Raw genomic sequence first — 16,700 nt, 5'->3', positions numbered from 1 at the left:
GAAGGAAGGAAGGAAGGAAGGAAGGAAGGAAGGAAGGAAGGAAGGAAGGAAGGAAGGAAGGAAGGGAGGGAAGGAGGGAGGGAGGGAGGAAGGAAGGAAGGAAGGAAAGAAGGAGAGAAGGGAGAAAAAGTGAGCCTAAAATGGAGTCACTTGCCCCCCATGAGGAGCAAACCAAGACTTAATTGCAAGAATGTAACCTTTAACCAGTCAATCTGGAATTTCCTGATCAACACTTGTGAGGTAATCTGCATGGCGGACCCCCCCTCCTCCCGAGGAAGGTGACCTTGCCTGAAATAAACCTTTCTTTTCTTTCACTAATGACTTCCTTGTCCTGCCCTGTTTCTGCCTATAACAGTCTAACAATTTGTATTGCTCCTCAGAGCTCCTATTTGCTAGATTGGATGCTGCACTATTCATCAATCATTGAATAAAACCAATTAGATCCTCAAATGTACTCAGTTGAATTTTGTTTTTTAACATCCACCCCCCATGCCTAGGGCAGTGATTGGCACACAATAAGCCCTTAATTAATCACCCCAAACATGCCTTTTTCCAGTTTTTTCCAATTCTGTTCCAAACAAGGAGAAATGCCACCATGTGCTACATATAAACATATTCACAATTACAGATTTATATTCTATAGACCAAAAGAAGACATGATACAAATGAAGTTGTCATGATTGCAAGTGTCATGCTTTTGTACTTACAGCACACATGCATTTCAATGATGCTAGCTAGTATAGAGGATGAAATGTTAAGAAAATTCAATTGGAATGAGGCCAAGGTATATCGTTAAATACAGATGCAAAGAATTTAAAGTAAAGTTAGATCTTGAAAAATAAGATCATACAAGGAAACTTACAGCTCTCCACATTTATTTTCCCAAATGATAGTTCCCATTTTAGTGACAAATCAGCAAGATTTTCTGAATTGTTATCACAATCCAGCTTTTTAAGCTAATAATAAGATTTTAAAAAATTGAAGAGTCCTAGGTACATTTATTTTCTTTCAATACAAGACAAGGAAAGGAGCCAGAAACAGCTTGTAATATAAGGAAATGAGATCATCAGTTTAAGACACAAGAAATAAAAGGGAGTAAAGTAGGAGACCTGGCAATTGAGAAAAGAAAAGTGCTGATTAGAATAGTAATTGTCTATCCATGCTAATCAACAAATGGGTTTGGCATGAATATGCTTTTCTTCCAGTATATTTATATGTGTTAACAGGAAGAAGAGTTTTTCACCTGGCTCCATTAAATTGCCTCAATGCCAAAGTATACCTCAAAGAACAAACTCAACTGAGGCAAAAAATAGTGCAAATCTACAACACCCAAATAGATTTTGATCGGCTGTTGCTTTTATAGGTATGGTTTAGAATTACTGGGCTTATCTATAGAGATTTCTTTTCTTCTCAGTCTGTCATTTGGTATCTAGCCAGGAACTAATGATTCCTATAAGTAAAACCACTAAACATACTGAAATTAAAATGGGAAATGAATTAGCAAATTGATCTTGAAGAACAATCCCATGACTTGGAATTAGCACACTGTGAGAATTGAAAGATTTACCCCTGCCGAGTACAGGAAAGAGCTACAACAACCAAGGTAACTACTTAGTTAAACTTTACCATCCAAATGGCGTTCTCCATAAGAGCTCTCTGGAAACAGGCCTCTTAGATATGTTATACATGAGATAGAAGTAGCAAAAAGTTTCTTCACCATTATCAATGACTCATGCTCATTAGTGATTTGGGATGGAAAAACGGTTTCCTGGGTGAAAAAGATGAAAAAGATTAGTATTCTTTAATATATTCAGCCATCGTGCCATTACCACAAATATGATGGGAAGATTTTTCAGGACTTCAACTCTGATACCTTTATAGGTAATCAAAAGGAAACAGGGCTTTGAAAATTGCATTAAATTTGATCTCCATAGGCAAGGCAGAGTTACCCAAGTAATTCAAGACTAGTATAATTTATTTCACAATGATCCATGGGTTTGAGGCAAAATTGGAGTTTTACTATGATTACATAATCTCCTTCCCTTTCACACACTCCTCAGAATGCAATGCAGTCTGTCTTTTATTACCTCCATTCTATACTATTCTCTCCAAAGTCATCAGGTATATCCTATCGTTGACCTCTTCTGTCCTTTGTACTATGTAACTTCTCTGCAGTGTTTGACACTTTTTTTTAAAGATTTTATTTATTTCTTTGAGAGAGAGAGAGAGAGCATGAGAGGGGAGAGGGTCAGAGGGAGAAGCAGACTCCCTGCTGAGTTGGGAGCCCGATGCGGGATTTGATCCTGGAACTCCGGGATCATGACCTGAGCTGAAGGCAGTCGCTTAACCAACTGAGCCACTCAGGTGCCCACTGTTTGACACTTTTGCCCACTTTCCCTTTTCTCTTTCAGCTGCCAAAACACTGTTTTCTTTTGATTTTTCACCCATCCCCCGTATCTATCTCAATCTCTTTTATTTTTTCCAGTTTTTCTGCCCTTTAAACATTTACATTCTTTTTTTTTTTTTAAGATTTTATTTATTTATTTGAGAGAGAGAGAATGAGAGACAGAGAGCATGAGAGGGAGGAGGGTCAGAGGGAGCAGCAGACTCCCTGCCGAGCAGGGAGCCCGATGCGGGACTCGATCCCGGGACTCCAGGATCATGACCTGAGCCGAAGGCAGTCCCTTAACCAACTGAGCCACCCAGGCGCCCCTAAACATTTAAATTCTATCTTCAGTCCTTTTCTTGGGTAATCTCATCTAGTCTCACTGCTTCAGCTATAGTCTATACAGGGTGTTCTGAGCCCCACTTCTATGTTTCTGTTCTGTGAACCTCTGCACCTAGACCACTTTGTAGACCCCTCAAACACAGCTTATCTCTATCACCTTTAATTGAAACCTGATCCTAAATTTCATTGTCAGACAAATGAATCAGCCTCCACTCCAATCATTCAGGTTAGAAGTAGAGTTGTCTTTGGCTTCCCTTTTTATTTCATCTCCCATTTCCAATCACTAAACCCTATAATTCTCTCTAAAGGAGTTCTCAAATGTATTTTCTCCTTTCCCTTCTCACTGTCACTGCCATACTCACTTCTCCCCTTTATTACTGCTGTAGCCCCTGATCTTCTTGCCAACAGTTCCTTTCATTCACTCTGTCCTTCATATTACCATCACTATTAACTTTAAAGAATACAAATCTTATTATGACATGACTATTGTTCATGTAGGATAGACTTCAAGTACCTTAGTGTGGCATTTGAAAACTATCAAAGTCTTATCCTTGCCTAACTCCACTGCCTCATCTGCCACAAACATCCCCCCACCGCCCCTATTCCCTATCAGCTCCTATGTACCTTACTCTAGTTATGTGGAGCTACTATTCATTTACTATTCTTCTACCATGTATCTCCATACTTTTGTGCTTTGCTTAAGCTAGAGTTCTGCAGAATATTAAGGTTCTATAAAACGTCAGATAGCCTTCCACAAAATGTATCAACGTTAACAATAGTTTCCTTCTAAATTTTATACATGTGTATGTATGATATATTGAAAATGTATACAATTATTCTTAAATGACTGGATAGTCTGCCCTAAGAAATGGTGTGCCATATTAGGAATGTTGAAGACAGTGACGGATGCATGAATTTTACTTCAGTGTATAAAAATTGTCTAGGGGCACCTGGGTGGCACGGTCGGGTGAGCGTCCAACTCTTGGTTTTGGCTTGGGTTGTGGTTTTGGGGTTGTGGGATTGAGCCCCACATTGGGCTCCACATGAATCCTCTTGGGATTCTCTCTTCTTCTCCCTCTGCCCCTCCTCACCCTGCTCTCTCTCTAAAATGAATAAATAAGGGGTGCCTGGGTGGCTCAGTCGTTAAGCGTCTGCCTTCGGCTCGGGTCATGATCCCAGGGTCCTGGGATCGGGGCCCGCGTCGGGCTCTGGCCCCACGTCGGGCTCCCTGCTCCGCGGGAGGCCTGCTTCTCCCTCTCCCACTCCCCCTGCTTGTGTTCCCTCTCTCGCTGTGTCTCTCTCTGTGAAATAAATAAATAAAATCTTAAAAAATAATAATAATAAAATGAATAAATAAATCTTAAAAAAAAGAATTGTCTACCAAATAAAATATAGAATATTTGCTGATAGTTTATTTTGCAACTTGAGTTATCATTTCAACATATGTTTGTCATATTCAGTATTTACTGTGTACATGTATAAAAATAAAAATAAAAATTTGATAATTTTTGTCACAATTAGTCTGAGACTGCTTTTTGCTCTCTTATTTAATCCAAGCACAAAATATGTCTCATGAACTCCAGCTGGTATTGTGTCAATACATTTTAATTTTAAAGTATTTTCCAAATATTGATGAATTAGATTGTATTAAACTTAAGAACTTCTGTTCAAATCAGGCAACTTGCATGGGAGAAGATAGTCTCAATACATATATCTGCAAAGGACTCATATTCAGGATATATGAAGAACTCCTAAAATTCACTAAGAAAAAGACAGACAACCAAAAAGAAAAACAGAGACAAAAGACTTGAATAGACACTTCACAAAACAGGATATCCAAATGTCCAATAAATAGTACTCAAATGGGGCACCAGTGTAGCTCTTGATTAAGCGTCTGACTCTTGATTTCAGCTCAGGTCCTGATCTCAGGGTTGTGAGATCAAGCCCCAAATCGGTCTCTGTGCTGGGTATAGAGCCTACTTGGGATTCTTTCTCTCCCTCTCTCTACCCCTCCCCAACCCTAAAAAAAATAGTGCTCAAACTTCATCAGGGACATGCCCATTAAAACCACAATGAGGGGTGCCTGGGTGGCTCAGTCGGTTAGGCGTCTGCCTTCGGCTCAGGTCATGATCCCAGAGTCCTGGGATCAAGCTCCATGTCAGGCTCCCTGCTCAGCAGAGAGCCTGCTTCTCCCTCTCCCTCTGCCTGCCGCTCTGCCTATCTGTGCTCTCTTTCTGTATCTGTCAAACAAATAAATAAAATGTTTAAAAAAAAAAAAAACACAATGAAATAATACTACACACCTAACAAAATGGCTAAAATTTTTAAAAATGAGAAAATACCAAATGTTGATAAAGATGTTAATCAGTCAAAACTTTTAAACACTGGTTATAGGAGCATAATAAGGGGGTACAACCTCTTTGGAAAATTTCCTCAGTGGTATCTACTAAAGCTAAATATATACATATTCTATGACCCATATTTCACTCATAGGTATACACCTGACAGATATGCATACATATGCTCACCAAAAGAACATTCATAACAGCATTATTTGTAATGGACCCAAAATGGAAACTACTCAAATGCCCATCAACAAAAAAATGGATAAAAAATTGTAATATAGGGGCGCCTGGGTGGCTCAGTTGGTTAAGCGACTGCCTTCGGCTCAGGTCATGATCCTGGAGTCCCGGGATCGAGTCCCGCATCGGGCTCCCTGCTCGGCAGGGAGTCTGCTGCTCCCTCTGACCCTCCTCCCTCTCATGCTCTCTGTCTCTCATTCTCTGTCTCAAATAAATAAATAAAATCTTTTAAAAAAAATTGTAATATATTCCCACAATGGAACACTATATAGAAACGAGAATGAATGATCTATAACTATACTTAACAATACTGATGATTCTCATACATAAATCTTAACAGTACTGATGATTCTTATACATTAAAGAGACCAGATACAAATGACTACTACTGACTTCACTTATAGAAAATACAAAAGTAGGTGAAACTACTACTTCTATGCTGTCAGAAGTCAGGATGGTTAAGTCTCTGATTATCTTAATCAAATTCAGAGGTCTTTTTACTATACTACACAGTTTCAGCCATTGAAGTTTTAATAATTCTGTTACTTAGAGGCAGGTACTACCCACAAATATGCTTTTGATGAAGAAGAACTCCCCAAAAGTTTTTCTTTCTTTCTTTTTTTTAATGTATTTAAGTAATCTTTACACCCAATGTGGGGCTCGAACTCATGACCCCAAGACCAAGAGTCACATGCTCTTCTAACTGAGCCAGTCATGTAACCCCCCAAAAGCTTTTCTTTTTTTTTTTTAAGATTTATTTATTTATTTATGGGGGGGAGGGGCAGAGGAAGAGGGAGAGAGAGAATCCCAAGCAGACCCGACACAGGGCTCAATCTCACAACCCTGAGATCATGACCTGAGCTGAAACTGAGTCATATGCTTAACCAAGTGAACCACCCAGGCACCCCTCAAAAGAGCTTTCTATATCTATACCCCAAAGACATTCTAGATCTTTGCTAGATTTTGCTATATAAGCTTTGTTCTTCTTTGGTATACCATATAGTGGCAATGAATGATCAAACTATATTATATTCAGTTGTTAAAAATATATAATAAAATTATTACTCTTGCATGTATGAAAGGAACTTTGGAGACAAATCAGTATGGATCTGAAAAGCCAGGTTAAGGAATTTATGCTTTATTCTGCAATCAATGGAAAGTCAGTGGATTTGATCAAGAGAGTGAATAAAATAATTGTTTTAGGAATATTAAGCTATAGTAGAAGTAGGAAAAACTGAAGCTGAAGGAGCATTAGGTGTGTATGTGGTGTGCATGTTGTGTATCACATGCATTTAAAATCTTACAGAAAATTGTTTTTTGTACCCACAGATCCTGAGAAATTAAGGTTCTTTTGAGTAATTGGGTAATAGCTGGCATGGCATGCATATATAGTAACTTACTGAAAACTTGCTGAAACTTAGAGGCAATACTTGAATAATAACCATTTGTAAAATTAAATAACCTAAAGTATAAAGACGTTTATTTTTAATACAGGATCTAAAAGGCCATTTGTAGTAATGAAGATCAATAGTTGGAAAAGCCCTCTAGAGTTCTGTTATTTCCCTATACTCCAGGGATTTTTTTTTTCTTAGCTCAACTGATCTAATACTTTAAGGGTCATCATTGATGTTTTTATTAATGTCTAATAAATGAAAATACTATGACTTGATAATAGAAAACACTATTATAAATTATTTTAACAAGATAGGTCCTAATGACATAAGTGATGTTTGACAGCTTGGCTGTCAAGTTACATGACCCAAGACAAGTTACTTTACTTCTCTGCACTTCAGTTTCCTCCTTAATGTGAGGTTTAATTGAAATAATAATATAAAGCCCTTGGCACAGTGCCCAGTACATGGTAAGTGCTGAATAAATGTTAGCTTCTATAATTGTTATTATTGTTGTTTTAAGTATTAAATAGCAAAATCATACAGTCACTTAAAATTTCCTGGGAAAAGTAGTTCATATAATCCAAACTACAAAGATCTGTTTACATCAAAAAATCAATTTGTTAATTTGCAGTGAGAAAAATAACTACCAAACTGATTGCAATTCATATACCCAGCTCAGCATTCTGCACCCCCGCCCTCCCACAAAGAAGGAAGCCTGCTTAGGAAACCAAATGAGAACAGGAATCCAGTGAGTATACTGAATTTGAGCCAGAAAGATGACTGCTTTCTCTCTGCCCTAATTCTCCTTCAACCTGAATCTTGCCCCTGTTTTTGCTACAGCTTAATATTCCTAAAACAATCATTTTATTCACTCTCCTGATCAAGCCTGCTGTCTACTGATTAAAGAATAAAGCATAAATTCCTTAGCTTGGCTTTTAAGATCCATATTAATTTGTTCCCAAAGCTCCCATTCAACTTTATTTCCTATTTCTGTCCAACATGATGTCTCTCAACTCCAAAAAGGATAGGTTCTTCATTATTTTCTAAAATATGCCACGTTCATTTCTCATTTTGAGCCAAGGCACATTGGTAGGTTTTCCTCATAGAATTCTCTTCTCTTTCTTCTACTCAAATCCTTTGTATTATTCAAAGTCCACCTTAAGTCACATTTCCTTCATGAGTAATACACAAACCATTCCAGTCAATACAAAATCTCTAAATTCCTATAATTTGTATTGCTTTACTCTTTTTCACATATATGTAATACATATACTGCTTTGTATATTGGCTTAACTCCTCTAAATTGTATTTCCCTTATCAGATTCTAAACTTCTAGAAGATTTTTTTTTCCTCAGAGAATAACGCCATATCATATATACAGACACACACATATATGTAAATATATATTATACAATATTAAGCTCTCAATTAATATGATTCATTAATGAATGTCTTGGGGCAAGATAAACCTGCCCTTGCGAACCCAGAAAGATTACTTGGCTCCGGCATGCTCCCCTAGGGGCCCAGCCTCCAAGTTCCTCTCTGTGTTCTCTCCTCAGTTCTTATAATTACATCACGGTGCCTATCAGAAATTTCCTAATTGCTTCATAGTAAATGTCTAACAAAAAAAACCCATTCACTTTAAACATCTTTTTTGTTTCTGATTTCTTTCACTCTAGAAAATCTAAATATATAAACATAAAATAAGCACCCAGTAAGTTACTCTGTAGGAATATATTCTAATTTCTTGAACATCCCTGGCCCATTAGGCAGTTAAAATGTAGATATACTCTGACAAAATATTATGTGCCAATTAACTGATAAAACTGCTGTTTTAAAAAAACACCAAAGATTAAAGTCATGATTCTGAAGTAACTCACTAAATAGCCATTGATTTTCTTTTAATTCTTAGTAATTACCTTAGATGCTTTGTGAATTTTGATAGAGTGAGAGAGCTGAGCAGTGGCCATTGTAGTAATGTATCAGAATTCTTTTCACAGGTCAAACCTGTGGGGGTGAAAAAAAAATTAGAGGCTTTGCCTGACATAATCCTTTTTGTGAATTTTCCAAAGAAGAACTACATAATTAGCATTTGATTGTATTCTTTGGAAAATTAGTTTAATTAACATTTTTATCTCCACTACCCATTTTCTATGAATTTGGCATAAATTCTCTGGATTAGTTTTTTCAACCACCCAGTGAGAATTTAAGTTAATTTGCTTGTTCCCAAATACATCTGGAGGAGAAAAATAAATTGTAAATCACCTAAAAATTTAACAATGTATTTTATTCATCCTTGTTATTCCCTTACAGTGCAACTGTGCTCTGTATATAGCAGGGGCTCAAAAACATTTCTTGAATTAACTTTACATGTTATTGTTTTTTGGGTTTTTTTTTAGATTTTATTTATTTATTTGACAGAGAGAGACACAGCGAGAGAGGGAACACAAGCAGAGGGAGTGGGAGAGGGAGAAGCAGGCTTCCCGCGGAGCAGGGAGCCCGATGTGGGGGCTCAATCCCAGAACCCTGGGATCATGACCTGAGCCGGAGGCAGACGCTTAACCACTGAGCCACCCAGGCACCCCAGGTTACTGGTTTTTAAAGGTAACTCAAAAGTTAAAATTTACACTTCACACCCATTAGGATGGCTATTCCCCAAAAATGGAAAATGATAATGTTGGTGAGGATATGGAGAAATTGGAACCCTTGTGCATTGCTGGTGGGAATCGTATAGCTGCTGTAAAAAATAGTATGGCAGTTCCTCAAAAAGTTAAACAGAATTACCATATTAATCAGCAATTCCACGTCTAGGTATAGACCCAAAAGAAGTGAAAGCAGGGATTCAAACAGGTACTTGTACACCAATGTTCACAGCAGTATTATTTAAAATATCTAAAAGGTGGAAATAACCCAAATGTCCATCAACAGTTGAATGGGTTTTTTAAATGTGGTATATACAATGATATATACAAGCCTTAAAAAGGAATGAGATTCTGATACATGCTACAACATGGATGAAACTTGAAAACATTATGCTAAGTGAAATAAGCCAGACACAAAAGGACAAATATTGCACGATTTCACTTATATGAGGTAGAGGTACCTAAAGTAGTCAACTTCATAGAAACAGAAAGAATAGAGGTTACAAAGAGCTGGAGGGTGGAAGGAATTGGGTGCTTAAAAAGCACAGAGTTTCTGTTCAGGATCACAAAATTTTTCTAGGAATGGATAATAGTAATGGTTGCACAACACCATGAATGCACTTAGTACCACTGAACTGTACACTTCAGAATGGGTGAGGTGGTGAATTTTATGCATATTTTAACACAGTAAAAATATTAATGTTAAAAATACATCTAGTTTTAGGGAACCTGGCTGGCTCAGTCGGTAGAGCATGTGACTCTTGATCTTGGGGTCATGGGTTCAAACCCCACGTTAGGGGTAGAATTTACTAAAAAAACAAATAAATAAAACAGAGGGACTTAAAGTCATAAAAAAATACATCCAGTTTTCACTTCCATTGCTTCACTAGCATAAAACAATAGAAGCAAATTTCCCTTTTTCTTTTCAAAGACCTTAATTTAATTTATACTGGGGCTTCTTTTCAATGTTTTATGGAGTTCTGACCAAAGCATTTGTAAAATAACCCATCTAAAGTAATTCCATTCTGGATCACCCAGGATAGCATGTGATTTTTTTTGGTGTATAGATTAATGCAAGATTCTGGATGATTTTGCAAATAAAAGAAGGCAGAATTATTTGAGGACACTGCCACAAGATGGTGATAGAGATTATAAACAAGTACTATTTAATTTCTCTCAAATTACTTCTTCAGAGCAACACTAGGGGACACTCTTTTACAATATCTTATAGGACACTGAAAACCACCTAACAGTCCTTCAGTCCTTAAAGATTCCAAAGTATCTTTTGTTGACTTCAGAATATAACCTTCATTTCTGTGTATAACCTTCAAATCTGACTCAACACATCAATTGCCTCCCTTAAAACTTCAAGAAATAAAATGAGCAAAATAAGTAACTACAAGAGTTTAAGCTCTAGTTCCGGCCCATTAAACCACGTAAACAACCCCCTACTGGAGTAGTTATTAGCCTTAGAGATAATAAATAATAAAAAAGAAGAATTTTTAAATAGATTTCTACATTGATTTTTTTTTTCTTAAGTAGGCTCCACGCCCACTGTGGAGCCCAATGCAGGGCTTGAACTCACAACCCTGAGATCAAGACCCTGAGATCAAGACCTGAGCTGAGATAAAAAGTCAGACCCTTAACCAACTAAGCCATTTAGGGACCCCACTACATTTTTTTTTTCCTCTATGGGGGTGCCTGGCTGGCTCAGTCAGTGGAGCACGCAGCTCTTGATCTTGGGATTGTGAGTTCAAGTCCCACACTGGGTATAGAGATTACTTAAATAAATAAACTTAAAAAAAATTTTCGGGCACTTGGGTGGCTCAGTTGGTTAAGCAACTGCCTTCAGCTCAGGTCATGATCGCAGAGCCTCGGGATCGAGTCCTGCATCGGGCTTCCTACTCGGCAGGGACTCAGCTCCTCCCTCTGACCCTACCCCCTCTTGTGCTCTCTCTCTCACTCTCTCTCTCAAATAAATAAAAAAATAAAAATAAAAAATAATTTAAAAAAAGAATCAGCAGAAGGTGATTAAAAAAAATTTTTTTTTTCTATGATCATAAGACATTCTGATGGCATTTCTAGAGAATCAAGCCCTGCGGTGCCTGGGTGGCAAAGTCAGTTAAGCATCTGCCTTCTGCTCAGGTCATGATCCCAGGGTCCTGGCATCGAGGCCCTCATCGGGCTCCCTGCTCCACAGGAGGCCTGCTTCTCCTTCTCCCACTCCCCCTGCTTGTGTTCCCTCTCTCGCTGTGTCTCTCTCTGTCAAATAATAAATAAAATCTTCAAAAATAAAAATAAAAATAAAAATCTTATGTTAGTATTTGAACTCCTAGTTTTCTTCCAGCCTTCCAGTTGTTCCTTCTCATTGTCTACTTCACACTTTTTTCCCTGCCTATTTCTTAGTGTTTGGTGTTCAGGGTTTTGTACTAGGAGCTCCTTTTTTTTTTTTTTCTTACTTCTAAACACACTCTCTGGATGAACAAATACATTTCCATTGTTTCAATTACTATATCTATTCTAATGATTCTTACATGTCAGAAGCCCAGGTCTCTCTGGGGAGTTAGAGATCTGTACCTCTATGAGACAGTTCCACTTTGATGTTCCTAACACATCTAAATGTCACTTCTTTTCCCCCCAAACCTATTTCTGTTCCTTAGTTTAAGCTAAGGAACAGAAAGACACATAAGCTTTTGTGTCTGGCTTATTTCACTTAGCATAAAGTTTTTTTTTTTAAAGGTACAATTTAGGGGCACCTGGGTGGCTCAGTTGTTAAGCGTCTGCCTTCGGCTCAGGTCATGATCCCAGGGTCCTGGGATTGAGCCCTGCATCGGGCTCCCTGCTCAGTGGGAAGCCTGCTTCTCCCTCTCCCACTCCCCCTGCTTGTGTTCCCTCTCTCGCTGCGTCTCTCTCTGTCAAATAAATAAATAAATAATCTAAAAAAAAAAAGGTACAATTTAGTGGGTTTTAGTATATTCACAGTTTTGCAACCATCACTACTAATTCCAGAAGATTTTTGTTACCCCAAAAAGAAACTCCATGGCCATTACCAATCACTCCCCAGTCTCCCCTCCCCCTGCTCCTTGCAACCACTAATCTACATTTCATCTCTATGGATTTGACTATTCTGGACATTTCATATAAATGGAATCATGTAATATCTGACCTTTAATGTCTCATTCAGCTCATTCTTGAATCCTCAGCACCATTACATTATTGGAACAAAATAGATGCTCAATAAACATTTGCTGAATCAATAGAGAAGTAATACAAGAACAAGGAAGTATTAAGTGTCTAGAAAAGAATTACCGAATATTAGAGATAGAAGGAGCTTTAAATGTCATCTAGTCCAAACATCTAATTTTCTAGATGAGGAAATCAAGGTCCAGAGAAGTCAACTGACTTACTCAGGGTCAAACACTTAGTGGCAGAATTGATACTAAAACTCAAGAAATTTTGACTCATGATTTAGGGGTTTTTCTATAATGACTCCCTAAAATGAAATTCCTTTTTGCTTACATTCCATTTAAAATGAGGCACTACCAGTGCCTTCCTAGTTGTGGAGCTTGCTTGCGTATTTCTAAACACAGTAGTGTCTTTTTCTGTTGTTCTAGAATGAGCTTGCTTTAGAAAAACAAAACATATCTAAATATATATATTTTTTAAGTAGCCAGACTCTTTTCAACCTTTAATTATTCTGTTGCTACTGTTGTTTTCTCTTTGAGCAGGTGTTTTGTGGAAGTCTCCTATTCAAGTACAAACTCTGCTTAATTTTGAAAGCTCACAAACTGACAGCCCCAGGAGGTATGACACTACAGATTATCAGAGAATAACTCTGATGTTTTTTTATCACTTTTTTCTAACTCGTTATCTAAAAGCCTAGGAGAGATTTCATAATTACGGATTTTAAGAACAGAACTCTAACTTTCAAATGTCTTTCACTTATACATTTGCTTGCATATTTGACCCACAAACATCTGAAACTTCACAGGGCATCAATATCATTCACTTTTATACTTGATATCTCCACTCTGACAAGAATTATGATCTTGAGAAGGAGGTAAGATATCTGTGCTTCGGGGCTCCTGGGTGGCTCAGTCGTTAAGCGTCTGCCTTCAGCTCAGGTCATGGTCCCAGGGTCCTGGTATCGAGCCCCACATCAGGCTCCCTGCTCTGCAGGAAGCCTGCTTCTCCCTCTCCCACTCCCCCTTCTTGTGTTCCCTCTCTCACTATGTCTCTGTCAAATAAATAACAATTAAAAAAAAAAAAGATATCTGTGCTTTCTCAGATAAAGACTCATGCTAGGCTTACCTCTTGACCTACATCTAACTGCCCTATTTAAAATGGTGACACAATTGCTTACTATTTTACCCTTGTATGTGTGAATCCAAGATTCAGATAAAGATTAACCAGCTATTGTTCAGCATATTAAAGCCTAAGCCACTCCCCGCTCCTGCCTTTGGCCATTCTGAGTGAAGCAAAAACCAGTTTTATTATGTTTGCACAAAGACAATAATAGTTGATTTCCTAATGCTCCCCACCCATCTTTCCCAATCTTCCAAAACCATTTTTTTTTAACAAGAAAATCCCCTTTCTATCAAATGAGCAATATCTAATAGCTGTATTCTAAAATGCAACTAGATGACCTTTCTTGCCTGATATAAACGATGGCTTTACACAAAGAAAGTACATTTTGACATAAATGGGCTTAGCATCATAGAATTGGAAGGGAAAGGAGAAACAGATAATCCAATCCCTTCATTGTAAAGAAAAGGAAAGTCAATTTAGTGGAGGAAGGATTGTCTTTTTAACAAATGGTACTGGAACGATAGGACATCCGTAGGCCAAAACAAAACAAAACACCCAAAAACAAAAAACAAAAACTCTCAACCTAAATCTCACACTGTACACAAATATTAATTCAAAATGAGTCATGGATTTAAATGTAAAATATAAAACTATAAAGAAGAGGAAAGTGAAGTCCAACAAAAGAACTTGGTTTGTCAAAGGTCACCCCGTTACTCAGAGGCTTCACAGAGTTTGCTTCCTTAAGTTATTATTCACCATTTTAACAAATCCCATTTGGCTCTGATAATTCCCTTTCTCCACGCTCACTCAGAGTAAATGGTTTCCACTATATTAACTGGATATTTGTTCATGCTCTTTTGGTTTTTTTAATATCTTCTTCGGGCTACTTCAATTATTTATTCATTCAACATTTACTAGGTGACTACAATGTGCCAGGCATCATGTAGGATTGCAAAGATGTAAAATACTGCTCACATCTCAACAGACTGACAATCCAATGGGGGAGAAACTGGACTCAGCCTAATTAAATCAAAAACTCCTTTAGGGGCAAGAACCGTGCGTTATCTTCGTTTTCGCCAACCAAGTGCACGGTGTACTGCACACCCCCGTCCCATGCTCTGCACACCTGAACACATGTCGGTGATTGGCTAATCTTGCATTTCCAAGGCACTTTCTCCCCCTGTACTGTTTGGGGAACTAAAGTCCATGGAGATTAAACGGCACGTCCTGGAAAAGGTAGCAAAGGAGCTGAGGTCATTCCGTGGGGACCCATCCCCAGCTCTTGTCACCGCTTGGTCTGCGCCAGGCATTGATTCTGGCAAAACACCTCCATGACTGGAGAAAACCTGACCTAGCCAAGATCACCCCCAAAGCTCCACTTCCGACCCCCAGCAATACACAGAAGTCGTTGGCCTGACCCTCTGCTTGGCCGCTAATTACCGCTGTTCCTTCCTCACCAAGACTCATTCCTTCTTTCCCACAGAAATCTGAATTCAAGAGCTACCTTTGATAGCGGGAATGCGGGTGTTCCCACTACAATTCTCTCCACCTTTTTTCTTTTTTTTCTTTTTTTCCTGTTATATGTGAAAATTTTCAAAATCGAACGCTGAAGGCGGGAGTAGAGGGAGGGGGTGGGGTGCAATCTAGAAGCTTCCCTTTGTCTTTTTCCTCAGCCCCCGCCTTCCCCTTTCTCCTCAGAGCACCTCAGTGAAATACTTTCAGATCAAACTTAAAGCCTCAAGGAAAAGGAAAGAAAAAAAATTAACCTAAGCTTAGGAAATTGACGATGCTCAAGCGCCCTCCTTCTCCGGAGACCTTGCGTCTGGACAGCCCTCACCTCAGCTCGTCGACGCCTCTCCCGGAAGGGTGGGTACCCAACGGCCTTTTCCAGCTCAAACCCTCTCAGGCTCATGAATAGTCAACAGGCCTTTTTGGGCGGGACGAGACGCCTCCTCATGAATAATTCACGACCTCTCCACGGCCTGCCTGGGCGGTCCGCCCCGTTCGGCTTCATGAATATGCAAAAAGGGGCGAGCGGCCGCTAACGGACCCCTGAGGGGCCCGGCCCCCTCAGCGTCGGCGTCCTCTGCGCCCCGCCTCTTTCGCCCCGGTTCCCAGGCCACATGCCTTCGGGTCGCCCGCGCAGCGTTTCTACTGCCGCCTTTCTCGCCCTCCCAAGGGCTGGCCCCGCGCTCCCCGGCCTGAGGGACGCGCGCCGGGCTCGCGGCGCCGCCCACAGACCCCGACGGGGCCTTCCGCTCCGCCTGGGCAACCCGTACGTCGAGGACAGCCTGCCGCGGGGCTTGCTGAGGAGACGCCTGAAGGCCCAGGTGAGGCGGCGGCGGGAGGTCCTCGCGGGCCTGGAGGGGCCTGGGGTCGACGCGGGCGGGGCCAGGGGAGAGCCTGGGACCGGGACCGGGGCGAAGGGGTGGGGCAGAGAGGTCTGAGTCCAGCGCAGGGCGGCATGGGGAGAAGCATCTAGAGCTTTGGGGGACGGGTGTCAGTGCGGAAGCCTGCAGCGGGAGCTAGAGATCCAGAGACAGGTTTTAATCCTTGAGGCATCTCCCCTTCTTCCCTAGCATGGACCCCACTTTGCATTATTTTGAACATCGGTTTGTAATTACGCAGTTGAAACCTGAGTTTGTTCTCCTCTTCCACTGCCCCTAGTCGCAGTCCCTTCCGTAGGGGTGACCCCCGTGAGCAGTTGGGTGGTGGGTTTCCTCCGATCCTTTCCCGCGCGTTCAGGGACAAATTCACTACCTCGTGGAGCTTTTGAGGTTCGCGGAGTCCCTTGAACCTCTGCGATAGGATTTCTTAGAGAGTGGATGAAGCATGGGGCCACTTGAAACCTGTTTTTGTTTCTGCTGTAAAGGAAGAAAGATCCAAGTTGGTAAAAATATGAGTTAATGGGTGAATGACGAAAACCATAATTTCGGCTGTGATAGTTCTTTAGTGCAGGTTTTCTCAGTCTCCGTAGTGGTACTCTCCTTGCCAAATTGTGACAACCCAAAATGTCTCCAGATGTAGTCAGGTGTCCCCTGAGGGG

General features: G+C 39.8%; 1 protein-coding gene across 1 annotated transcript in view; it reads right to left on the bottom strand.

Moving 5' to 3' along the window:
- The window catches only part of HORMAD2 (HORMA domain containing 2), an 88,368-nt gene extending 72,741 nt beyond the window's left edge, over nucleotides 1-15,627 (bottom strand). The window contains exons 1-3 of the mRNA XM_035017355.1: nucleotides 15,421-15,627; nucleotides 8,624-8,711; nucleotides 1,627-1,768 (exon numbers count right to left, since the gene is read on the bottom strand). Of these exons, the coding sequence (XP_034873246.1) occupies nucleotides 1,627-1,768; nucleotides 8,624-8,674 (193 nt within the window). The 5' untranslated portion in view covers nucleotides 8,675-8,711; nucleotides 15,421-15,627. The remainder of the gene's footprint in view (nucleotides 1-1,626; nucleotides 1,769-8,623; nucleotides 8,712-15,420) is intronic.
- Nucleotides 15,628-16,700: the final 1,073 nt, after the last annotated feature.

Source organism: Mirounga leonina, unplaced genomic scaffold (assembly GCF_011800145.1).
Source record: "Mirounga leonina isolate KUSES-001 unplaced genomic scaffold, KU_Mleo_1.0 Mir_171, whole genome shotgun sequence".
NCBI classification, from domain to species: Eukaryota; Metazoa; Chordata; class Mammalia; order Carnivora; family Phocidae; genus Mirounga; species Mirounga leonina.
The sequence above is the reverse complement of the archived record's forward strand: the minus strand, read 5'-3'. Positions and strand labels throughout refer to the sequence as shown.